Source organism: Pseudorasbora parva, chromosome 2 (genome assembly GCF_024679245.1).
Source record: "Pseudorasbora parva isolate DD20220531a chromosome 2, ASM2467924v1, whole genome shotgun sequence".
Taxonomy (NCBI): Eukaryota; Metazoa; Chordata; class Actinopteri; order Cypriniformes; family Gobionidae; genus Pseudorasbora; species Pseudorasbora parva.
The window spans coordinates 54,589,684-54,616,564 of NC_090173.1; the positions used below are offsets into that span (position 1 = coordinate 54,589,684).

The 26,881-nt window shown below is 39.3% G+C and overlaps 1 protein-coding gene and 1 pseudogene across 2 annotated transcripts in view; both read left to right on the forward strand.

The window, feature by feature from the left end:
• cyth3b (cytohesin 3b) overlaps window positions 1-26,881 on the forward strand; it is a 68,105-nt gene that overhangs the window by 17,855 nt on the left and 23,369 nt on the right. The window contains exons 1-3 of one of the 2 annotated variants that reach the window (XM_067424639.1): window positions 15,807-15,960; window positions 24,600-24,682; window positions 24,955-25,019. In XM_067424639.1, coding sequence (XP_067280740.1) covers window positions 15,921-15,960; window positions 24,600-24,682; window positions 24,955-25,019 — 188 coding nt within the window. In that variant the 5' untranslated portion in view covers window positions 15,807-15,920. Of the gene's footprint in view, window positions 1-15,806; window positions 15,961-24,599; window positions 24,683-24,954; window positions 25,020-26,881 lie in introns of those variants that run through there. The other variant, XM_067424646.1, reaches the window with a different exon arrangement.
• On the forward strand, window positions 20,551-20,667 carry LOC137056905 (5S ribosomal RNA; annotated as a pseudogene).

Genomic DNA, 26,881 nt, shown 5'->3' on the forward strand with positions numbered 1-26,881 from the left:
CTATATTGGTCTCTTTATAGCACATTGTTGGTTTGATGAAGTATACAGAACAATCCTTTGTCAGCGGCTTTACAGACATTTGACAAACAGCTCTACATGATCTGCCAGATGTGTGTGTGTGTATGGGTGCATATGTGTGTGAGTGCGTTCTTGCATGTTGTTATGTGTCAGTTAAAAGGATTTTCAAGTCAAATGCATATGTATATAGGTCATGTGTAGACCCACCTGGAAAGTACGTTAGAGGTAGTGATCATTGCCCAGCTGGTAGTGCTTTATTTTACAGTCCTGTTCTGCATGTACATACTAAGTAGTTATTATAGATACATACTATATGTACATACTATATGTAATTATTACTAAGTAGTAATAATTACAATAACTGGGGGGAAAAAAACTACTCCACCTTTATCTTGAATCTAACCACACTCAGTATTATCTTGGGTAAGTAGAGTGCTTAGTTTGAGCCGGATCCTCTCCCGGAAAATGTCAGATTTTGTATTTTTTTGTGTTCCGCCATTTGTTTTAAACAATCCCGGCATTAACAAGTGCATTATCCTAAATGGTGACAGTGTGTGCATTTGTGTGAGAGCGACAGAGCCGGCGCAGGTTTATGCAGCTGTAATTGGAGGCTATGCTTTGCTATTTGCCCTCAACATATAGGCCTATATTTTTTTTGTCGCAAATTCAGACTCTATCGCACTTTCATTGGCCAAGGACCGCCCAGAGAACGTCTGACTAACATGTAAAGCAACCAAGTTAAGTTTGTTTCGTTCAGCGTTTTTCAACGTGTGCAAGTTTACTGCAACAATGGCGGCGTAAACTTCACATACTTTTGAAAATCCAGCGTTTAGATGATCCTGGTAAAAGCGCTCATTGCAGTTGTAAACACGACAGGCTTTTTTACTCCATGAGGGGGTTTTGCTTCACAGTGGCTTTGTATATACTGTTAATTGACTAAGTCATTTAAAGGGATAGTTCACCCAAAAATGAAAATGTGATGTTTATCTGCGTGCGTACCCCCAGTTCATCCAACATGTAGGTGTGTTTGTTTCTTCAGTAGAACACAAATTAAGATTTTTTACTCCAACCGTTGCTGTGTGCAAAACAAACAAACAAAAAAAACATGCTTAGATAACATTAAGCATGTTTTTAGTTTGTTTATTTTGCTCTCATAGAGTTGTTACCCATTGACATGATCATATGACTAGCACACAGCAACGGTTGGAGTTAAAAATCTTCATTTGTGTTCTACTGAAGAAACAAACACACCTACATGTTGGATGCACTGGGGGTAAGCAGATAAACATCACATTTTCATTTTTGGGTGAACTATCCCTTTAAATGTGCGTTTTTGTCATTTGATTTCTATTTACTGCATGGGAATGGGTATGTGCGTAGTATAGTCTCCAAAGACACAGAAATGTCAAATATGTTCCAAATTAGCTGAGCGTATTGGCACATTTTACAAAAAATTCACATTCAGTCCAGACACAGACACGGTACCTGACGCTGGAATGTGTCTGGTTAGGAAATGACTAACCTAGAGTTCAACAGCAAGCCCAAACTGGCATCTCTGTGCATAATTACCCGTAGACGCGTGGCAAACACAGGTTTGACATCAGCCGTGTAAAGTGTAGCTGGTTAAATGGGTCACAGCTCATATTCCTGACAGCTGCTGTAGTGTGAGTAAGAGGCTCTTTAAGGCTGAATCAGCGCACAGCCGCAATTGAGGGCTTCACCTGTGTTATGTCACCGCCGACACCTCAGTCAACACTTCACTGCTATCAACAATCTGCTGTGGGTGGAAATCACTAATTGCTAGGTTTGACATGTGAACTGTTTATTCTAGAGCTAATTACAAAAGCACTTTTCGTTTGTACGAATTTATATGATGACTTAAATCGCCACTAGACTTTAAAGAACGCATTTTTGTTGATGTTTGAAGCAGAATTTGCTAAGTGAAACAAATTTCAAACTAAGATTCCCAGGTTTCTTCATAGACGAACAGTGCTTATTTCCCAACCTCTTATAAACAGCCAAATGATTTCACATTTCTTTGAGGTGTTTTTTGAAATGAGGATTTAGGCTCATGAACACAGGCTACAGGATCTTACTTTTCACTGTGAGAAAACTGCCCTTTCTCTAATGCAATTTGATTATATTTTTGATATATTTTCTCACCACAAGCACAGAGTAATAAATTGTTTTTTATCTTGAAAAAGGTGAAATGCATGGCAGTTCACTTATTACCAGCTTCACTTATTACTAATCAGTGATTTTATTTCTGTCAGACCTCAGACGTCGACAGAAGCTCTTATTGAGAATCAACAGAGGTTCAGATATTTGGTTGAAAATGTTTTCATGGTGATCAATGTTGTGCAGTTTGACTCTTGGCTTTTTAAAATTAGTGTTTGATTTCCTGATCATATTCAGAGTCTGCTCTTTGTTTAGATTCACATTTTATTGTGGTAGTCCTAATCTGAAGGATTGTGCACCAAAAAGTTTCAACGACACACACAGAAATTAAATAATCAGCGTATGAATCTCAATAAATGGTGACATGCTTCATGCCGCAATGCATTCTGGGTGCATCATACAAAACTCATCTATGCGTTGGGGCATTTAGCATGTCACCATTTTTGAGATTCATACGCTGATTATTAATGTCCGAGGGAGTCCAATAGATGTTGGTGTTCAAAATGTTTAGTGGACAATGTAATTAATAACACAAAATGCTCACGTATCAAAAGATCAGATTCCTGATGGCATCGGTGAATAGAGTAGACCACTATATGATGATTATATCTTTATCATTAAGTGGGCAATATCATCAGGTCACATTTTATCTTGTTTTCTTGCCATAACAAACACAGCAGCCAGAGAAAAACTAATGTTCAAAAGTCAAGCTAAAGCAAACACTGATCTCCATAATGGTGACTTCAAACTAAACTATTATTTCCAATTAAACATCAACATCTAAACGTTTGTTATTCTCAATAAGAGCTTCTGAAGACGTCTGACAGAAATAAAGTCAGTCTGGTTAGTAATGTGTGAAGCTGGTAATGCTGTTGTTTAATCCTCTGTGCTGAGATCTGAAGAGATTTAATGTGCTGTTCTTTCTTTCTTTCTTTCTTTCTTTCTTTCTTTCTTTCTTTCTTTCTTTCTTTCTTTCTTTCTTTCTTTCTTTCTTTCTTTCTTTCTTTCTTTCTTTCTTTCTTTCTTTCTTTCTTTCTTTTACAGTGCGGTGCTTATTCCAACCAAAATTCAACATATATCTGACATTGGAGCTTGACGTCAAACATATGTTGGGTTTAGACGTCAACCCAACTTTCATTTGCATGTACTGTGCTTACTGGGGAAGTTCACTCTTGTACATTTTGGTAGTATCACCAATTCAGTGGACCCTGTAATTAATCATACATTATAATCATATTGTATCGCTATGATTTTTTCTAGCCTGGCGTGGTCATACTTAGTTCTAGTCAGAATATGAGTCTGAAACTTCTCCGTTGGGCTGTGATTATGGGGCGTGTTTCAACCGAACCAGGAAAGACCTCAATCAGAGCAACGGAGCGACGCATAACGTTTGTCAAATGTTAACAGAGCTCAACTGCACTGTGTTGCCAAGTCCACGTTTTTTTTCCGCGGGTTGTTTTCCATGTCCACGGGTTGAAGCGACTATTATGTGATATATAGACCCATGAATGCGCATTTTAGCAGGCAACCTTGCCAAAATAACACACATTTTACCCCCCAAACGCCATTTTTTCCGGAGAACCCCCCTGAGAAGCTATTGTTTAGGGTTAGTAGTTGGCGGGTGTTGTTGTAAAAACTTGGCAACCCTGTCTGCACGCACGCTGGAATAAACAATATTTGCCGGTGTTGTAAAAAAAAGAAAAGAGTTAAAGGATACACAGAGTACTTACCCAACATGATCATTATTTCTGATAGAAATAGTGAAGGTGAATGCAGATACAAACAAGCTCTCCGTTAAGGATTCGAACAAATATAATCCAAGCCCCTTTGATGACGTGGATGATTACGTTACTGTTCATCATCTGTCCGTCATCGTCTAAAGCCCGCCCTGATGATTTTATTGGTCAGTTTCTGTTCAGCCATAATTACTCCTCTATGGATCGAGGCCAGACCGAACTGCCTGAGCTCAAATGTTGTGGGCGGGGCTGAGTTCAGCTGACATCCAGGCTATGATTTTCCCACAACAGAGTTAAAATATTGAGGTTGAGGTCAGGTGTAAAGACTTTAAGAGAAATACATTTCTGACGGTTACAAAGATTAAAAATACTTTGATCAAACCATAAAGAGGAATGTCACAGTGTAAGAGGATTGAACAATAAAGTTACAATGTAATGCTGATTAATGGGGGCATGGAAGTTGTCTGATATTCTGATGAGAGTAAAACATCACACTGCAAAAAATGCTCTTCTTACTTAGTATTTTTGCCTCGTTTCTAGTCAAAGTATCTAAAAATTCTTACATTAAGAAACATTTACTTGACAAGCTAAAATTATGTACTTGTTTTGGGAACAAATAACTCAAAATGAAGAGAGTTTTTGCTTAAAAAGAGAAAAATAATCTACCAATGGGGTACGCAAAATAATTTTAATTCAAACAGAAAACAAGATTATTTTTCTTACCCCATTGGCAGATTATTAAGCTAATTTTTTGAGTTATTTGTTCCCAAAACAAGTTAATAATTTTTGCTTGTCTAGTAAATGTTTCTTAATGTAAGAATTTTAAGATATTTTGACTAGAATCCAGACAAAAATACTAAGTAAGAAAAGCCTTTTTTGCCGTGCAATCGAATGAATCTGAGTAAAGTACGATTAAATACATGTTTTAAAGTTAATTAGATGATTCATTGGGACCCACACAGCAGCTGTTGTCTCAGAGCATCTTCATTTAAACACTTCATCATTGGGCCAGCTCTCTTCCTCTACATCTCCACAGCTGGTTAAACTAACAACATATAATAACAACTTATAATTAAAGTCCCAAGGACATTCAGGATGAAGGAATTCAGTTCACAAGGAATGAATAAAACCCTGGTGTTAGAGCGACTGAAGAACGTCTAAGCAATAAAGTGCAGCCAGGACCGGACGTCGCCCACGTTTCAGCCATAATAGTGTGACAGAGTGATTCTGTCTAAGCGTCCCCTCTCAAACAACAGAGCATGTGCAGTAATTCCCCCTTCCTCAGATCCAGATGTGGTGTCTGGACAGACGGGGCCTATATAAACAGGCCTGTTAGGTGTCCGGCAGCCCAGTTTGTCTCATTCATGGCTCTCTATCAGACGAGCTCTAAACTCATTTCCTGCCTGAGTCATTGCAGGCCTCAGGGCTTTCAGAAAGGAGCTCTCGCTGTCCCATCTTTAACCTTATGGGACGCACTGATGCCCCATGCCAATGCAGAGCCTTCGATTGACAAGGGGGTTTTGATTGGATTCGTTCCATTACTAGAAAGAGATGAGTGATGAAATCCAGATGATCCTGTCACGCAGAAATGTTATCATCATTCAGAGCCACTCTATTAAACCGATTAAAATTGAAGCCGCAAGAGGGTTAGGGTGGTGTCCAGACAGCAAAAATGCTCTTCTTATTTAGTATTTTTTCTTGTTTCCAGTCCAAATATCTAAATATTCTTAAATCAAGATGCATTTACTAGATAAGGAAAATATATTTTTTCTTGTTTTCTGGGGAAAAAAATCTAAATGAAGTGAGCTTTTGCTTAAAACAGGCTAAATTATGAGAAAAATAAACATTTCTTATTGGGACGGAAACAAGAAACACGATTTCAATCAGAAACAAGATTATTTTTCTCACCCAACTGGCAGATAATTTTGCCTGTTTTAAGCAAAAACTCAAATTATTTTAATTTTATTTTCAACAAAACAAGAAAAAATATCTTATTTAATTTTACTTATATAGTAAATGCATCTTGATTGAAGAATTGTAAGAAAAGTAAGAAGAGCATTTTTTGCTGTGTAGAGCTGAGGTTCCTCTGACTTTAGTCCTGTATATCCAGACGTCTGACTATCGGCTTAAAGTCTGGTCCTCATTGCAGGTTATTTTGGCCAAGAAGAGCCTACTAGGACAGGAAGAGACTCAGTGTATTAGATGTCTGAAAGACAGATGTCTTGGAAGTAGTGCGCTCTAGAAAAAAAACTAACTTTTTTCTTAACCTGCAAACCTTTGTGCTTTTCATCTACATCCTCATTGCAACATATCACCCCCTTCAATGCATTCACTGGATACTCTCTGATGTAGCATAAGAGAAATACATCTGAGGTCAGATCAAGGGGGTAATCTAGCACTCGGAAAGCGTTCCACCCATAGGGGCGGCCATTGCTAACCAAGCCATCACCTGCTGTTAGCATCCCATTGACTCCCATTCATTTTTGAGTCACTTTGACAGTGAATAACTTTACATCTGAGGCGTTTAAAGACTCCACTTGTCCATTGTTTATTTATAAAGAAACACGACAATGCATAAAAAGCTCCGTTACCTTGTATCTTACACTATCGCCCCGCAGAAGCTGTTTTTGTAAAAATAGGCTAACAATAACCAACGCGACTCTGTCGCACAGTTGAGAAATTACCGTATAGACCTGAGGAGACGCTCAGAAACAATCTTTTACTGTCTATACGGCCGTCGGGGGGACGTGGAAACATAAAGTCTGATAAAGTCAAGGGAGAAGAATGGGGAGAAGCCCATAGTGAGCCAAAAGCAACGGGACAAAACATTTAAACAACGTGATTCAGATTTCACTTTCCACAACTACTAGAAGACCTACAGCTGTCAGATAGGAGGCTCTCGTCACATCTATGTCGTCAAGCTCAGTCTGAGCCTGCGCAGTTCGCTCAGCCATCAGGAAGTGAGTGCCTCTGATTGGCCTCATTTTCCGCCGTTGAAGTCAATGGGAGCGCTCTGTCCATTTCTTTTACTGTCTATGGGTCAGAGTAGTGACTGTACACAACCATCCTTTAATGATAAAAATCCATCAAGTTTTTTTTTTTTAAATCTCCTTATATGTTTTCCCCTGTCTGAAATCAAGCCGTTCGATGTGTGATGTCACACGACCGGACACCGCTCCCACGACTGTTGATTGACAGCAGCGTTTCAGCTCAGACCCGCCCCTGAGCTCAAGCTGTCCGCCATTGTCGATACACTGGAGCAGAATGGCGTCTAAGCGATTGTGGTGTTCTGTTCTTGGGTGTAATAATGAACACGGCAGCCATTTTGATGTTGATATATCTGATATATCGAATTGATACAGTTGAACTTGCACAGATGTGTCCTGAGAGACTTGTCAAACTTTCTCCTGTTGTCTAAGCCAGGGGTTTTCAAACCTGGCTTGGGGTCCGGGGACCCCCTGGGGTCCTCCAGAAGGTTCTAAGGGGTCCCCAGAAAATTTCAGGGAATAAAAAGGCTAAGCAAAAATGGATAAACTGTTTAATTTTCTAAATGTTTCTCTCCTTTCTTGCCATATACACACTTTCCAGAATTGTATATGTTTGTCTTGCACCTTTTATAGTGAGTTTTCTCCCTTTATCTCACTAAGGCAGAGTTCCTAAAGCAGTATGAAAGCTTGTTTACATGCATTTATTGCGAAAGATTTGATACAAATCATTTTTAATTGAAAATGTTCTTCAGGTTTATACATCCAACATTAAATATAGCCAGTTTAAGTTTGGAAACAATATGTTGTATTCATAATGTCACACTTACTATGACTTACTGTTTGTTTTATTCCATAAAGAAAAATATAGAGATAGATTTTAGGAAGGGGGTCCCTCATAAAGGTTCATCATAATTGGGGGTCCTTGGCATCATAAAGTTTGAAAACCCTTGGTCTAAGCAACGCTTCACACTCAAAGCACAGAGCAGAGGAGGCGGGGTGAGCAAAGCTCATTAGCATAAAAGGCACATGCACAGAAACGGCTTGCTGTAAACAGAGCTGTTTTTCACCAGGTTAAATGAGTGGTTTCTTAGAATACTACATAGAATTTGTAATTAAAGTATTACCAAGTTTTAATTTAGACAATAAATAATCATATTAACTTGTACAAAAATGGCATTATATGACCCCTTTAACAATATGGAATAAACTGGTGGATATTTCAGTGTCTCGCCACGAATAAAACTGACTTTCAGATCTGCTGTCTGGTACTTTGTTAACATGACTTTGATCCTAAAAATCAGAAAGCACATGCTTTTGGTTTTAGGTTGTTAAGTTGAAACACTAAATATAATGATAGAAGATGAGAAAAGGGTGAAATTACAAGGGGAAATCTACTCGAGTGTCAAGAAGTCTAATAGTCGAGCTCATAAACGCTGTCATTAACACAGAAAACAATGTGCAGCAGAGGCTTTGCAGATGCGAGCATGTGCTTTATGTGACTTTTTCTTAAAATAAAGTTTGGCTGCATGCCAGAAGCAAATGACATAAGTGACAAACGAGAATACCGGCTGGATCAAATGCTTTCTAGAATATGAAGCCCCGTCCACCAAATTATAAATAGACGCTGAAGCTGCGGCTAAAATCTGTCACTTTTTAACACATTTTCTATGGTTCATAGTGCACGATATACCAACCAGGCATAACATTATGAAGTGAATAACACTGATTATCTCTTCATCAATGCCCCTGTTATTGGGTGGGATATATTAGGCAGCAAGTGAACATTTTGTCCTCAAAGTTGATGTGTTAGAAGCAGGAAAAATGGGCAAGCGTAAGGCACACTATATTTTTTTCCGCCGCCTAGTCTATTTTTGTCACACTGAATTAAAGCCACAGTGCATAGTTCTTGATCAAAACGACCTGATTAACATGAAAAACAACACATTTCACCATAAAATCATTTAGTGAAGTGTTCCGTTCGTTTTACTATCACCATATGACATCCAGTGATGTGAAAAGAATAATAAAATACATGAACACATCACTGCCAAAAGTTTTTGCCCAAACACTTGTTTAAATGATGTTGCCCTTGATTTAAGGGCTGTTTAAATTATTAAAATTAGAGGCATATCTTAACCTTAAGGCTACTTTTATCATGTAATCTACCTATATACAGCATTTTATATGCATGTGTGTTTGGCACAGAGGGGAACACGGTCGCATTTGCAGCAGATATATGCTGCCCATCATAAATCGAAGCACGAGACAGACAGGTGTCGGAGGAAAACACCAGAAAATGTGACCAAATGGACAGTATTCGTCTGTATTTGCAATACAGGAGCTGTGATTCAGCTGCGAGAGACAAACGCTGCCAGTGTGAAAGTACAACGCGGCTCCCGCTCTACATATGCACTGATTCTGCCCTGTGCGTGCGGTGTGAAGCCGGCGTAAGGATTTGAGCGAGTTTGACAAGGGCCAAATTGTGATGTCTAGACGACTGGGTCAGAGCATCTCCAAAACTGCAGCTCTTGTGGGCTGTTCCCGGTCTGCAGTGATCAGTCTCTATCAAAAGTGCTCCAAGGAAGGAACAGCGGAGAACCGGCCACAGGGTCATTGATGCACCTTTCATGGGAACAGTATTCCCTGGTAGCTGTGGTTCTTCCAGCAGATAATGCTCCTGCCACAAAGCAAAAATATTTCAGGAATGGTTTGAGGAGCACAACAATGAGTTTGAGGTGATGACTTGGCCTCCAAATTCCCCAGATCTCAATCCAATCGAGCATCTGTGGGATGAGCTGAACAAACAAGTCCGATCCATTGAGGCTTCACCTCACAACCTACAAGATTAAAGGATCTGCTGCTAACATTTTGGTGCCAGATACCACTGCACACCTTCTAGTGGAATCAATGTCTTGATGGGTTGTTTTGGCAGCAAAAGGGGGACCAACACAATATTAGGACATTTGGTCATGCTTTTATGCCTGATCGGTATTTAGACAGTGTAAATATATAAATACGCTGCAGCTCCGGTCCTGAGACACGATAGCACAGAGCAGATCATATGTGTGAGTCGCACAGAGCAGAAAGCGTATCGGATCATTTGAATTTTGCACAGAATGCTGTATTTTAAAGCGATATGGAGGAGAAACGGTTAGAGATTAGGAGGAAAAGGCTCTGGCGGAGCTGTCATATAAAGGCTATTTGCTGTTTAAAAAAAGGGGAGGAGCTGTTCGATATGTCCCGTCCTGTCTTCCTGTTTCAGTGGAAATTATGTCAACACATTGAATAACGCTGTGCGTTTTAAGGCACAGTCTTGTACCTTTGTACTTTTCAGATTTTCGAATACTCTTTTGCTCCAATCAAAGTTTGTAATGTAATAATTCCCATTGTAGCTGGTTGTCTTCGTGGCTAATTATGCTTTATTGAAGACTATTTTAAAATCCTTATGGGAGAAATGAATGGAAAAAATAGTTCTGTAACCAGCAGCGCTGAAAAAGTTGACTGGCGCTAATGCACTCTCATCTGAATTTCATTTGCCATTAAAACACATTTTTACCAAGAATGACAAAAAAGAGGTTTGTATGCGTCTTACAGTTCAGCGTTAAAGCAGGGGCGGGGAACGTTGATCCAGAAAGGCCACTCTCTTGCAGAGTTTAGCTTCAACCCTGAAAAAAACACTCACCTGCCTGTACCTTTAGCAATCCTGAAGACCTTGATTAGCTTCAGGTGTGTTTGAATAGGGTTGGAGCTAAACTCTGCCAGAGACTGGCCCTTCTGGATCAACATTCCCCACCCCTACTTTAAAGCTTTAAGAACAAAATGGCGGATAGCAAGAGAGATTTGATTGGCTGTTTGGGCTATCAGTCATTTAAGGTCCATAAGGTTAATTTCATCCAGCTCTCTAGATGTGTCAGTGGAAAGACCAATGTTACTTAATATGTATTTCATTGAAAATAATCACACAATACTTGATGCAATGTTACTTCCAACAGTTTCACAATAAAGCATATGTTAATCTCATGGCATACCAGCAGGCATATTGTGCAAGCTGTGATGGATGCCATGAGGATGCTGACGTGGAGTCAGTGCGGATGGTTTAAAGCAGCTGAACCTAAACTTAAACTTTAGTCACATTATTAACCCAGATGAGAGCTAAACCAGCACAAGCAATCAGATGCAGGCAAACCACTAATTACATGAGAAACAGCACAGAGCCCCTGCCAAAAATACTAATCTAATTTGTGAACGGGAGCATGACACAGGATGAGCTAAATATAGGGGCGTCAGGATATTTTCTCATCTGCTAAAGGAAAAGGAAGCTTTCTCTTTAAAATCAATTTGGAAATGGACTCAAGATGTCAGCGTGAAACGCAAGCTATGAATAAGGCATTGTGAGGGTGCGAGGTTTCTTCTGGAGTGAGCTGTTATTGAATTACGTCACGTGGGTGAATTAAATCAACTTTGTTATTTTGTTTTGGTTGCATTCTTAAATATGTGAAGCACCTCTAAGGTGGATTTGCACTGAGGATCGATGCTATTTCAACTGTTAAAAAAAAATCACAATTTATTGGAATATTATTACAGAATAGATGCAGCTTGTAAAATCAAGTCAGTGTGTTTGCACTAGTTAGTTGTGTTTGCACTAAGTTAAGCATTTGCTATAACAATTGCTAGTTTGTACATGAATAATATCCTATGCTGTGTGCCTTAAGGATCTAACATTTCTTGCTATTGCTTTTTCAAGTCATCAGACTTAACATTGTTGCCAGTGCCGTTTCTAGGCATAGGCAAACTAGGCGGTCGCCTAGGGCGCCAACAGCTGGGGGGCGCCAGTGAGCCCCCGCCCCAACAAGATTTTTTAGTTATTTTATATATATTTTATTATTAATATTTCGTACGTTTGGTATTTCAAAGCATTATGATTAGTTGTGATGATTGGAGTGAAGTCGCCCTGGTGATAGTGGCGCTGCTGTAATGAAATGAGATCACGTAGAGGGCGGCAGGTAACGTTGTCATCCGTGCCGTTGTAACGCTTGTGTCCGAGTGAAAAATGCGGATAGCTCACTTAATGTAACTGGAGCGGACACAAAAAATATGTGATTAACCTTTAAAACATATGAAACTGGCGCGAGGCTTCGGCTTCGGCTTCGTCCCGTCTTTTAGTCTTTGTGTCTGTGTGTTCTTCAATCTGAGTGACATGGTTTTCAAGCTATTATCTAATTTTTTGGCCTTCAGAACATCTTAAAATACACACATGTAGATCATAGAAATCAAAATTTTGATTTCTCCCCCGACCCCCCCCCCCCCCCCAACATCTGTTATCTCAGTGATAATAAACCTAGCTACATTATTCGATTACTGCATTTACAATATGCCCATGAAATAAGGAAGTCATATTTGCTTTATAAGTTATAGTAAAAAAAAAAAAAAAAAAAAGGGGGGGGGGGGGCGCAACATATGAATCTTGCCTAGGGCCATGTTGCCTTGTGGATGAATAAGCAGGCTAAATATTCAATGGACTTACAATGAATAACTTTTTTCAGTGAATCTAATTTTTTTTTTTTTAAGATTTTAGTTATAATTAAACTTAAACATATCAAAGTAATTTGTATTTTGTTAATGCATCTGACTCAGATATATATCCACCACCTTAAAATAAATCTGAAATGTTTCCTTCTGAACAAAACACAATAACATGTTTTCTTTGTGTCAGATGACTTTCGCAGACTAATGATCTGTGCAGACTCACATATGGCAATAACAGAGGCTTGAGTATCATCAGCAGAATGAACAACACTCTAGATCTTTTCATCAGGTTTAGGAGATTTAGTGGTTAAGGCTTTTGGGCTTGTAAACGGTTGATTCCTGGTTTGAGTCCAATAAGGGAATGGTCCTTGAGCAAGAAACATTATCCTCTTGATCAAGACACTAACCTCAGGGAGACTGAGCCTGGTGAAGAAGACTGAGGAGCCATTTACACGACACCATTTTCAACCGAAAAACTGAAAGCTTTTTATGCATTTCAGCGGTTCATTAACAGGACAATGCATTTTGGGGTCCTGAAAATGCTAACTTTTTGAAAATTATACTGTTATTGTCTCTGTGTAAAGAGTTTGTGAAAACTGTGTCATCATTACATGTTCAGTCTATAGGCGAGTAGTGTTCCTTTACAAGTGACAATGCCATCTACTGTCCTGGCATGAATACTACAGTGTTTTTAGTCGATTCCAGGGATTGGTTTGGGACAAACTCATGTCATGCAAAAGTACCGTGAGTTTAGTGAGTTCATGGTGCAGATTTGGAAACAAACTCAACTTGTCCTGCTTTTGTGGCTATAAATAAAGATTGTGAGTCATCATTGAAACCAGTTCACCTAAGCAGACTCTGCCACTCCCAAATGAGAGGAAACAATCTCATTATGTCAAGTTATATGGATGATATCCAGCATGAGTAAATAAGGCAATGAGCTTAAATTATCACAATTAACACAGGAAATCATTTATTGTTATAGTATGTAGTCACTGGAGCAATGTTCTGGATGGTTGCTAAAAAAATTGGATGACTAGTAATTTCTGAAATTTCTTAAAACTTTATTCTGAAGCAAAAAAAGAGATTCTAATTATTAAAAGAGACCAAAAACCTCTGCCCGTAGTAACCGAGAATACTGTCTAACACTTGATGACTGCTCTGTCAAGCCCTCGTCGTCAGTGAGGAACCTGGGTGTGCTCTTTGATACCAATCTTTCATTTGAAAGCCACGTTTCTAGCATCTGTAAAACCGCATTCTATCATCTTAAAAATATATCTAAATTACGGCACATGCTTTCAATGCAAAATGCTGAACAGTTAGTACATGCGTTCATGAGCTCAAGGCTAGATTATTGTAATGCTCTACTGGGTGGCTGCCCTGCTCGCTTAATAAACAAACTCCAGCTGGTCCAAAACGCAGCAGCTCGAGTTCTTACTAGAACCAGGAAGTATGACCATATTAGTCCAGTTCTGTCAACATTGCACTGGCTCCCTCTTAAACATCGGATACATTTGAAAATCTTGCTTATTACTTACAAAGCACTAAATAGTTTAGCTCCCCAGTAGTTAAGCAAGCTCTTAACACATTATTCTCCATCACGTCTATTGCAGACTCAAAACTCTGGCCAGTTGATAATACCTAGAATATCTAAATCAACTGCAGGCGGTCGACCCTTTTCGGTTGATCCTTATAGTCACCAAATAAGCTTGTCACTACATCAAATGGTTATGAATTCAACAATACCTTACAGGTATCATAATCCTCATTTGAACCATGTAATTTAACAACGTCCTACCTACAACTACTCTAATTATATTCAGCTTTACTGGTTCACAAATAACATTGAATGATTAATTTGTGAGTTTGACTGATCCAGAAGATTAAACTTGAAGCAGTTAACAAGGGAGTCAAGTGAACAATAAACACTTGATTTGATCTTGTCCCGCTCAAATGAGCCAAGATCTGGGAGTAATATGATATTCTCAGATCAAGTGTGCTCCTAATGATTCATAATAATGTCAAGCTGAGCTCTAAGGTCTTTCTTATTTGTGTCGCATTAGAAACCTCTCATTTACATGGAGTAGTATTTTATTAGTGTTTCTCTACTTTAATTTAGGGGGTTTGATCATCCACAGCGAACAAACATTTCATAATTAATTTATCTTGCCATTGCGGCATGTTCTGTGCATTATAGTGAAGACAACTCCGAACACACACTGCAAAACATGCTTTTCTTATTTAGTATTTTTGTCTTGTTTTGAAGGAAAATAACTCAATTAAGAGAGTTTTTGCTTAAAATAAGCAAAATAATCTGCCAACGGGGTAAAAAAAAAAAGAAGTTTTCTTTTTGAATTAAGATTATTTTTCTTACCCCATTGGCAGATTACTTTGCTTATTTTAAGCAAAAACATTTTTTTCCCTAAAACAAGACTTTTGCTTGTCTATTTACTAGAACTTCTTGTTTTAAGAATTTTTGATGTTTGGACTAAAAACAAGACAAAAATACTAAGTAAGAAAAGCATTTTTTGCAGTGCATTTCCTAGCATGTAGGCCTATGAGAGATGACAGAGCCAATCAGAGTAAGCAGAGCAACATGTGTAGCCCCGCCCCATTCTTCAGAGAGACCCCGCCCACACACTCTTCTAATTGGCTGTGCTCTTTGATTGATTTGGCAGTCGTGTCTGGCGTGGATAGACACATACTTGTCGCCGGAGTCTTATCGTGTCGCGTACAGACAGGCACCATCTTGGAAAACAGTCTCGACGAGTTGGGCCAGGAACGCTGTGTTCGTCGAGACTTTTGTCCAAGATGGCTGCCGTCTGTAAACGTGTAATGTACTGTCTTTATAAAGTATCTTCTTATTAAACTGTTTGTCCTCTTACAAAGTTCTCAGTGCTTCGGTTTGCATGTAGGGACCCTCATTATGCTGCCGTGTTAGTGTGAGGCTATTTTGAGCCTTGTTAGTGGTATTAACTAGCGATTTAATGTTACTTACTCTGTGCCCCATAGACAAGCGTTATAAGCGAATCTGTTTTTAGAGATAAAACTCTTTACATTCGATTTTCATGAACACGCATCCCAGAGAACGAGCTACTCGCTAACCATCTGTTAATTACCCCTAGGTTCATTTCTCACCGGAGTTGTCCTTTAATGGCTGATACAACATTTACACAAACTCAACTCCACACTTCCCGGTTGAAACTTGAGCTTGTTGATAATATGGTGAGTTTCACCATCAGACCAAACACAGGCCTCGTGATAAGAGAATTCACTCGAGGCTGATGTCATTTCACGGCAGAGATGGTTAAACTGGTTTTACCTGAACAGTTGGTCGTGTAAGTATGCAAACTATGTTTGTTTCGTGAGCAGCGCATGTGGAATAAATACAGTCTGGACTCTTCGCATCGGCTTCCTTGGGGAAATCATTTTCCTGACACTTTTCCAATGCGGTCCGCTATGTGGAAAGTCTACCATGCCACATAAAGAACAACACACATGGGCCGAGAGTGATGGTACGTACTGCAAAAACTGTGGAAATGTCATGCTATGTAGATACCGTGATACTGGAGTCACGGGACTCTTTCTTTGGCCGTGGTGTGGAAATGTGTGTTGTAAGTGGGTTACACCATGATAAGGCAGCTCTGTGTTTGTGTGGTTTGCTGTTGTTACGTGCTGTAAGATGTCTAATCGGCACGGCAGACGGGCAGAGACATCCTCTCCATTGTCCCAAGGCAGTCCTGGACAATATCAGGATGTCTATCCAAGACTTTTCTCCATTAGATCCCAGTCTCCACAACGCCCCGTAGAGCCTCTGATCTCAACATTTCTCTTTTAAGGCTTTTGCTAGATGGTCAAATTCTGTTTCTTAACCCAGTAGAGACAACCGTAAGCATTTGTAGGTTGTTTTCCCTAAAAGTTGTACATTTTAAATGTGTATAATGCATAAGGACAAAATGTAGAAAATGCTTAGATTTCAGGAGAGCACAGCAGGTTTTTAAGCAGCCTTAGCAGTCACAAGACTGAGTCTTGAAGCGATGGGAATTTCAAGGAGGTTTAGATTAATCTGTTGGCTGCTGAATTGTTCACCTTTTGATCCCTTGTTAGTGGTGTTGTTCAAGAGAGACAGGGAATGAAAATAAAATGGTGGATGGGAATATGTTTGTGTAAATGCATGCCTCGTATCCACTGCAGTCGCTGTGCTGGTTGTAGAGACCTGCTCACATTTTACAATCTAGTGAAAATCAAGGAAAAGTGTAGAACATGTAAGTGGTGTTTACTGTTGCAATTGTTTAGGACTGAGATTTTCAAAAAGCAATTTATTATTATAAATTTTTTTTTTTTTAAGTATATGCTTCCTGTGCTTGTTTGTTGAGCTGCCAAAAAATCATATTGTGGTTACATATATATATATATATTATATGATTATCATACAATTATTCTGATTATTATTAATATTAGATGAAAATATTAAACAGATTAAGAGATGCTACTATTATATTTATACTATTTTACTGTAGTTATTTTACAGTGCAACTAAAATCACATTACTCCAATACCAGTCAGATTTATTTATATAGCACATAATTTCAAAGCAGCTTAACAGAAATGCATTATGTTAATGTTTATAAAATCTCCATGCCTTATAAGCACAATATAAAGGCAATAATATAGCTGCTGACTTGACGTTATATGTCAGTTTCTTAATTTTTGAAACATTAAACCATCAAGCTTTTATTTAGGTGGGAAACCACTGGGAATTCTTAGGGTCCTTTCACACATACCTTGTTTGGTCCGGATTTTCTGACTTTTCAGTTTGATCCGAATCAAAATTACAGGTGTGAAACCTCCCCCGGACCACCGAAAACCGTACAAATGTTTGGCTCGTTTCCAGTGTGAAAGCATTTTCTGTATGGTTTGGACTTTCAGACGATTTACAGGAAGTTCCAGTGGTTCCCACATAGCCTAAACAACTGTATGGAAACAAATCGCCACTCACCTTGGTCTTCCCCAAGCAGGTAAAATTTACCCATGCACATGAGTCCTGTTTTTATACGGCTAACAAACATATTACGTCACTATATTATGCCACTGTCTTTACAAAGTCTTGAGTCAGGACATGATTATTTTAGTCATCAACTATGTTTCTGTCCTGTTTTTTTTTAAGCAGTAATCACTTTTTGGTGAATATAGGTGAAACCAGTCTGCAATGACAATGAGAATTAGATGGATATAAATACATATTTGGGTGGTGTAATATTATAATAAAGTAATTAATCAAATATTAAGATAATCCATGTTATTTAAATTACTCAAATACCCTAAATAGACAATAAAGAGCAATAATAATCCACCGCACTGCATAGGATGTATGATGCAATGACAATTTCAAGTGCACAGTTTCACCTAATTAATTATTTATTTGTTTAGTTATATAGTTTGTAATTTGAATAAGAGAACAACACCAATAAAGTTGGGGGGTAATCATTAAAATACATCATAGATTAGTTGTTGTTGCTGTTGTTTTTTTCCAGAAACGGGCAGACTTGAATAAATAGCAACACAGTAGCAAACAGTGCACAATAAATATTTTACAAAAATGAATAATTAATCCAAAGTTTGAACATTTATGAGCTTAAACGTCTTTGTTTGTTGTGTGACTGTCTACAGTAAGCCGACACGTTGCTCAAACACAGCGCGAATATAAAGAAATGATATACGGGGAAAACATGACCAGCTGGCGGTTTTAGGTATAAAAGTCCTTTTTTTTGTAAATCTGCTTTCATCTAAAAAGTTTTCAACAACAGGTGACTGTAAATTTTTTTTTTTTTGTAAAAGTCAATGAATGGGAGACTTGGATATTTTATTGAAAATCTGTTATGTATAGCCACAGATCGTGTGAAACATGATCATTTTAAAAATAAGCTGAAATAATGCAGACTAACGGCTTCAGCAGAAGAAACACCATGGATTATCAGCCGTGTAGCTCACAGTAGGTTTGTCTTTAAAAGCTTATAAGTTATTGTTATAAAATATAATATTTTTTACCTCCGGAACCCGACTGTAGCGCTCTATAGTCATACCACGTGGTTGTTAGGGCGGGTCTTAGTGGTTCTCCTGCTGAGTTATGTCTGGTTGAACTGACCTATATGGAATTAGTTTAGTTTAGTTTATTAGTTTATTATAACGTGGGCAGTCCCTTTTTGTATAAAAAGAGCAGCTTTAAAGCTTTAAAAGATTTCTAAAGCTTACACACTTCACACGCCAAAGTCACAATGAAAAAAAGCCAATTATTTTGGCACGCAAGTTTCCTTTCCCCCCGCCTTGTTAGGTTATAGGTCATGTTTAATGCATTAGAGCCACAGTGATGATATCAGATGACTTCCTGCGTGTGTGAGCACTCACTAACACACAGTGCGCGTTTGTCACAGAGCCCAATAGCCCAACAAACCAAGACATTTGCCTCTTTTATTCCGCCATGGGAATGCTCTCAGATGATGCAGGATTTCTGTGCTGCAGACGTAGGTTTGCCTGTGGGGGATCGCACCATAAAAGCCGCTTTATGCGATGTGTCAAAGAGAGCGCAGAAAGCATTGTGTGCAGCCGGGACATGGTTAGTGTCATCATTTATGTCTTTATGGAAAAACATTCATTGTTTCCCTGAACCCTTGTTTTCCAAGTTGGCCGAAGCCGCAGTCACCGCTCTATAGACGTCCCAGGCCATCAGAAAGATATTGGAACTAATTCTCAGTATCTTTTTTTTTTTTGGGCCTGAAAAAGGTTTTAGCAGTTGACAACAGAGCATGAAGTGAAAATGGGAGATGAAATTCAAAGCAGCTTAGTGGAGTGAATGATGCAGATGGGATTTCTCTTCCCAAGCAATGGATCCAGGAAGCTGAGAGAGAGAGAGAGAGAGAGAGAGAGAGAGAGAGAGAGAGAGAGAGAGAGAGAGAGAGAGAGGAGAGAGAGAGAGAGAGAGAGAGAGAGAGAGAGAGAGAGAGAGAGAGAGAGAGAGAGAGAGAGAGCTCCAGCAGAAATACTAAAGTGACCTACTTCCTGCTGGATCAATCTCAGCCATCTTCACACACAACCTGAGGAGCCTTCACACAGTTTCTGATTTTGACCAAATTATGTCCTTTCCAGTTAGTTGAGATGATGCCATTATAGTTCATTTGACATTGATTGGAATGAAAACGATACGACGCGGACGACGATGTAAATCGATGTGAATGTCTTTGCATTTGGCCTCTAAAGTTAAGTATTTTTTGTTCTGTTATGTGTGCTTACCGCATGCTTTCGTACCTCACTGATGGTAACTAACTTCACCCTGCACGTGATTTTAAAGCAGAAGACGGGACCCTGATTTCAATTCTACTGTTATTGACATTTTGGTAGGCTTTATGGTTTTCCACTAAGAGATAGATTGCCTAATTGTGATATAGTTCAGATTATTTTATGGTATGTTAAAAAGCGTATTCTGATTTACTGAATACTGAATCTTTTTTTTTGTGCAAGTGAGATTAGTAAATACCAAACCGAAAGGCTCGAATCAAACTGTATATTAAAGAAACACTATTGGCTGTTTCAAAAAAGGGGAGGAGCTGCTAACAGCTGGAGCCGTTTGAGGAAAAATTACGTCAACACATTGAATAATGCCGCGCATTTCAAGGCACTTCAGTGGGCCTTTAATCTTTTTTTTTGTGCAGGTGAAATTAGTAAATGCCTGCTTACATTTAGTCTAAAACTTTAGTACCCATCGTGTTTTCACACAACGCCTCTGCACTTACTCATGATTTCAGTCAATAAAACACTGATATTTAGTTGTAAATTTACAAGGAATGCGTTACTTTACTAGTTACTAGAAAAAAGTTATCTGATTACATAACTCCAGTTACTTGTAATGTGTTACCCCAACACCGATTGTGAGACAAATGCGATGAAGCGGTAAAGCAGCTCCATAGTGTCGTTATACAGCTCAGTTCAGTACACGTTTTGTTTTCAAGAGATCCGCTTTACCTGCTGAACACAGCGGTTCAGTTCTTGCAGCTCAAACCGCTTTGATTATTTGCATCAGTTCTTCCTACATGTGTCTTCTGCGTTGATAATCCAGCAGCCATATCACCCTGTAGCCCAAGACTGGTTTCCCACTGAAGCTAAGCAGGGCTGAGCCTGGTCAGTACCTGGATGGGAGACCAACTGGGAAAACCAGGTAGCTGCTGGTAGAGGTGTTAGTGAGGCCAGCAGGGGGCGCTCACCCTGTGGTCTGTGTGGGTCCTAACACCCCAGTATAGTGATGGGGACACTATACTGACAAAGAGCACCGTCCTTCGGATGAGACGTTAAACCGAGGTCCCGACTCTCTGTGGTCATTAAAAATCCCAGGATGTTCTTCGATAAAGAGTAGGGGTGTAACCCCGGCATCCTGGCCAAATTTACCCACTGGCCCCTGTCCATCATGGCCTCCTAATCTTCCCCCTATCCTGATTGGCTTAATCACTCGGTCTCCTCTCCACCAATCAGCTGGTGTGTGGTGAGCGTTCTGGCGCAATATGGCTGCCGTCGCATCATCCAAGTGGATGCTGCACATTGGTGGTGGTTGAGGAGATTCCCCCTTCTATGTAAAGCGCTTTGAGTGCCTAGAAAAGCGCTATATAAATGTAATGAATTATTATTATTATTATAATATTTTAGTTACATCCACAGTGTTTAATTAAACTCATGATGAGTTATATTTTCTTTTTCATCTTGCCTTCATTATCATTGACAAAAAAATACTTTTCATCAGAAATGTTCATACAGCTCCATATGAAAGACCCGTTCCCTTTACTTGTTTATTGTGGTTTATTTATAGTATCCAATTCCCTGTGAAATCATTTGAAAGGGAGACACGGTCGGTCTGCTGCTAATTACAGAAAAATACAGAAGTCATCAGTGACAGAGACTATGAAAACATGCTCATTTTAGATGCGCAGCATTCAAGTCTCGACGGCACAGACTGTTCTGATGTTTTTGCAACACTTGAATGGTAAGATGTTGCTCGAATAGACAGATCCGATCTGATTTGCTAGCGCTGCACAATTCCCTGGAGTCTGGGTGCTCAGCTTTATCAGTCCGTTTGGAAACAAACCCACGTCCACACATGCCTTCTTCCCTACTATAGGCTTCCCACAGGTCCTTGAGATCCTTGAAAGTTTGTGAATCTGCAAAACAAATTCAAGGCCCTGGAAAGTTTTTGAAAATTAACGCACATAGATACAGGCCCGTGAAAGAAGTTTTTTGGAATAAAAATCCATTTTATTCCCTCCGGTCCGCTAATGTGTTCTTTCACTAACTTTTCGTGGCCTATGCACACTAGCTTGCTTGATTTACGTTAGTTATACGCAGTGCGTACACCGAACCCAATGACTGTATATTGTGTTCAATAAACATAAAACATTTGTGATAATATGTTGCCCACATATTTTATCTAATGTAATGATTAATTGCTTTGCTTGTTAATGTAAACCCATGAGTCAAGAAAAAGTTAAAAAGCATATTTGTATATCTTAAAACTTCTGGTTACATGAGCCTAAGCTCTTTGGAATAAAATCAGAAGTTATTAATATCAGATCATGTTCGAATACAGTATAAGATGTGCCAAATATTCTTCTGTTTAATACGAAACAGAAATACAACAAATACAATATCAGATCTCTGTCCTATGGACAAAAATAAATGCACAAACAATGCTTTTTTGCACAGTTGTGTTTGACACATGCAAACACTAACAATGTATCTTACAAGGTAACACAATGTAACCTTGCTCTTACTTGAAATGTGTCTCTACATTAAGTCCTTGAATTTGACGAAATTGGATCTGGAAAGTCCTTGAAAGGTTCTTGGATTTGAAGTTAACGGTGTGGGAACCCTGATTAACATTAAAGGTCCCATTCTTCTCGTGTTTTTGAAGCACTGATTATGTTTACAGTGTGCAATATAACATGAGTTCATGTTTTGCGTGTAAAAAAACTGTATTTTTCACACAATTGACTTATCTGTACAGCGCTGTTTCCTCTGTCCTAAAAACGGCCTGATGATTTCCTTGTTCTATGAAGTCTCTCCTTCAGAAACACGTAACGAGTTCTGATTGGGCCAGCGCTTCCCGTGTTGTGATTGGACAGCAGCTTAGCGCACTTTGCCCAGAAAGGTCCCGCCTCTAACCATAACGGGGAGATGCAAGCGCTGAATGCGCGTTCTTCTCCACGTGGGAGAGCAACGAGACCACGCCCCCTATTTTGCGTGTTCTTGTGGGCGGAGGGTTAGTCAACAAACGGTTCTAGTGACGTCATTCCTGAAGGAAGTGCAGCGCTGTAGTCCAAACCGGCCGTTCGCTGTAGGCTTTGAAAGGGAACTTCTGTTAAATAAAATATCTCTTTATAATTTTACAGGTATTATTTATGCTCTAACAGCAACATTACACACTAACTAAAGTTTGAAAGATGGAATCGCGAAGAACAGGACCTTTAAAGTCATCGTTATGCGAGTTGACAAAAACACTTAGTAGAAATATGCACTTTACAGTTTTTCTCTTCCATGTAAATGGACAAAAAATATCAACAGTCCAAAAATCTTCAGTGACTGACTATCCTGATTTAAATGTTATGCTTTTAACTGACTCCTAAAAAGAAAGAAAGTTAATAGAAGTTCCTATAGAGTTTAGGATGGAGGACTCTTGAGCCAGAAATATGTTCAGTTTGTCAAATATGTACTAATGTGTGGTTGACGTAAAATAAGGAGGAGTCAATGAGTATGGATAGTAAGTCAGTGTTCAAGGACTCTTTGGTCAGAAATATGTTCAGTGGGTCAAATATAAGGTGTGGGAACCCTGACTATACAGAAAGGGAAAATCAGTATGTGAAATAATTAGTATGCCTTAATTCACTGAAATTATAAAACAATGGACAGAAAAGTACTCGGATGACCGCTGAGATTCTGAGATGCGCATCCAGTGGACACGTTCTCTGCCACAGGACCATGCGGGGAGTCACGAATAGCAGGTCATTTAGGCAACTGATGCCTTAATGACATGACAATGCCAGTGTAGTCCATCTGGATAAACAAACGCATTCACAACATACGCTTGAACTACAGGACAGTATGGGATTTTAAACGCTGGTAAAGTCAGTTCACAACTCCAGCCTACTTGTAAACTTGTCACTGGGTTTTTACAAAGTTTGTGAGGTTCAAGACATCAAACAAATGCAGGTGTTCTCAGATTGTGTGAACTGTCAGCTTGTCTACAGCTATGTTTCCATCTACCTATTTTTATGTTCACTTTGGGAGATTCCATATAAACGCAGAATGGAAACACCAATAATTAAAAAAACAAACACAAAAAACGTATGTGTTGTTTTCAAGTAAAGTTAAAGGGGTTGTTCTGTGTTTTTTTTTCTAGGCTTGGTTGTGTTTATGGGGCGCAGTATAACATGTCTAATACTTCTTTTTTTTTTTTACTCCGTATTTTTCTTATATTTGACCTTTATTTCACACCGCTGTCTCCACTGTCCTTTGAACGGATCGTTTGCTTCCTGCTTCTGAAGCCCATCCCTCTGAAAAACGCGATGGTCTTAGATTGGTTTGATGGTCAAATGTAGTTTCCTGTATTTTTATTGGCTGAAGTGCCAAGCACAGGTTGTCCAGAAACGCCACGGCCCTTCCCATTACGGGCAGACGTCACATCTGCAGAGACTAGCGAGGTTTATGATGTCACCAACCCGGGAAGAAGCTCGTTGTAGTCCAAACCGGCCGTTTTTGTAGGCAATAAATTGCCATAACTTTACAAGACAATATCTCCGTTTGCATTGAACTTTCAGCTGCTTTACAGCAGAATTTGTCTCATATTTGATAATGAACATTTATCATTTTACAGTGAAGCTGCTTTGAATCAGTCTGTGTTGTATAAAGCGCTGTGTAAGCAAAGGTGACTTGCCTTGACTTTATGTCAAAGACACTTCTCAGTCATCCACTCAGAGTCTGGATGGAGTTATGAAAGCTGAGGGGAAACCTCTGACCCACATTACTGCTGATTTGACTGTCCTGCCATGCTCTTCTGCTCTATCCGGTGCTCATATAAACATGCTTACAGTGTCTCTTCCTTGTGTGTGTTTGATTACAGTACCTGAAGACCTGTCCTTAGAGGAGCGAGACGAGCTGTCCAACATACGGCGCAGGAAAAAAGAACTGCTTGATGATATCGAGGTGAGAATGCAGTCGAAAACAAAGAAATCACAATGTAGATGTATCACATCAAATAATTATGAAAGAAAATGCATTTATTTCTCCGCATAATTCCACTATAGTTGGATTCTGAACATAAACTAAAGGAGATTGTTTCTCAGCTTTAGAGCATTGTAATAGACATTTGGCAGACACTTTCAACACATTGTATTCAAGGTAGACATTTTGCATGAGTCAACTTAATGAATGTTTGAGCTATAGTCTTCTGTTTGACGTGAGCCTCTGTTTCACAGCGCTTGAAGTTTGAGATCGCCGAAGTGATGACGGAAATCGAGCAGCTCACGTGTGTGGGCGATAGGTGAGTATTGAGAGATGGGAAATGTTGCCTCTCTTTTGTCCGAGTGTCCTCATGGATCTGTCCTCTTCTAAACATTCGTTAAGCTCTCTATTCAGACTGTGTCGTCCAGTTGACAGGTCGCCGCTCACACACACCTGAGAGGAGGAGGAGGGGATGTGTGCTGTACACACACTGTCTTTTATTGCGCTTACAGGAATATAGATATAGGAATATTCGTCAGTGTTAGGATGGGAGAAAGGGTGTTGAGTATCTAATATTCAATAACCGTAAGGGCCCTATTTTACCAATCTGAGCACATGGTCTGAAGCTAATAGTGCAGGTGCACTTAGGGCGTCCGAATCCACTTTTGCTAGTTTAATGATGTCTGTGCTCCAGGCTCATGGTCTAAAAGGGTTGTGCCTCATCTCTTAATCAGTCATGGGTGTGTTTTGGGTGTAACGTGCAAAAAAACAATCAGGGTCTCATCTCCCATTCCCTTTAAAAGCCAGTCGTGCTCGCGGATTCGGGTTCGAATCCGCCTTTTGTCGAGCTCGCTCTTTTCCCTTTTGCCATGGACATATCACATTGGAAAAGATAATTACTTCTAAAAGTGGAAATAAAGTGCCTAACGAAATGTTTAATAATAATAATAATAATACAATTATTTATTGGGTAGGGTTAGGGATAGGTATAGGGAAGGCTTTTATTGTCCCATTAAATGTGCACTATGTAAAAAATTTCAGTAAAATATCTAAAATCCACCTGGCCAGTGTTATATATTTTGTTCAGTTGAGTTCTTACAATATCCTAATATATATAATGTTTCCAATGATTTGTAAATCGTTAGAGAAAATTGCCTTTTTAACCAATAAACCGGGACGTCTGAGGAAGTCGTCTGTCAATTGTGTCATATCTGCATTACTCTCGGTTTCTGCTTTTATTCTTCCGCTTTCCGCTGTGTATTGCGTAACAACCGCTCCAGTGGCCTTGCTCAGCTCCTCAACACTCGGTCCTGCTCTGCTTCACTACAGTAATGTTAATAATCTCATCCATCAACATGATTTCTGCCTGAGTCCTATCCTGAATCTTTTCCACCAGCTGTGAGGTGAAAACCACATGTCCCGAGATTCTGAGCTCAAACTACGCCTTTGTTTTGAATAGGCGACATCTAGCGGACGGAAAAGTTACATAGTGCACTTGTAAGGCTGCATCCATTTAATAATTTTAACAAATATAATAATTTACACTCTGTGTTATTATTGCATCCTGTTAATGTGCAACAATAAGGTGCAAATAGTATCTGCCAAAATAAAGTATAAATTAGGGATGTCCCGATCCCATCAGGTGATTTCTGACTCGATCGGAATCGGACGTTACCTCCCGATCAGGACTCGGATATATAATAGTTAGATCCTAGACCCTTTATAGACCCTTTTAACTCCACTCAGAAACAGCAACGTGTGCGGCATGACGTCACTTTTTGTTGTTAAATCAAGCCTGCAGCACCGGCAGCACCCTTCTCAGAAACTGAAGCCTCCGCGCCTCGATCGCCCCGGTTATCATCACAATGATTTCATTTCAAGTGTTCGTTTTTTTAAATACGTTTAGTTTTATTTAGTTATTTGATGCTATAAAAACGGGTGTGTAACGTCATGATTGACAGCCGAGATCGACGAGTGAAGTTGTCACTGAGGCACTAACGGACTTTTTTTAGGATTTTCGGGAGCAGATTGGAGCTTTAGCTTTAATTTCTACATTTCCATAACTGTTCATTTCACACCAACATAATTAATTGTTCTGCATCCGTGAGAGTATGGGCGGGCTTTTGATATCGCCGTTGTACTTCCTGCTCTCTACTGTGCAACTCCGGTCCCGGACTTTTT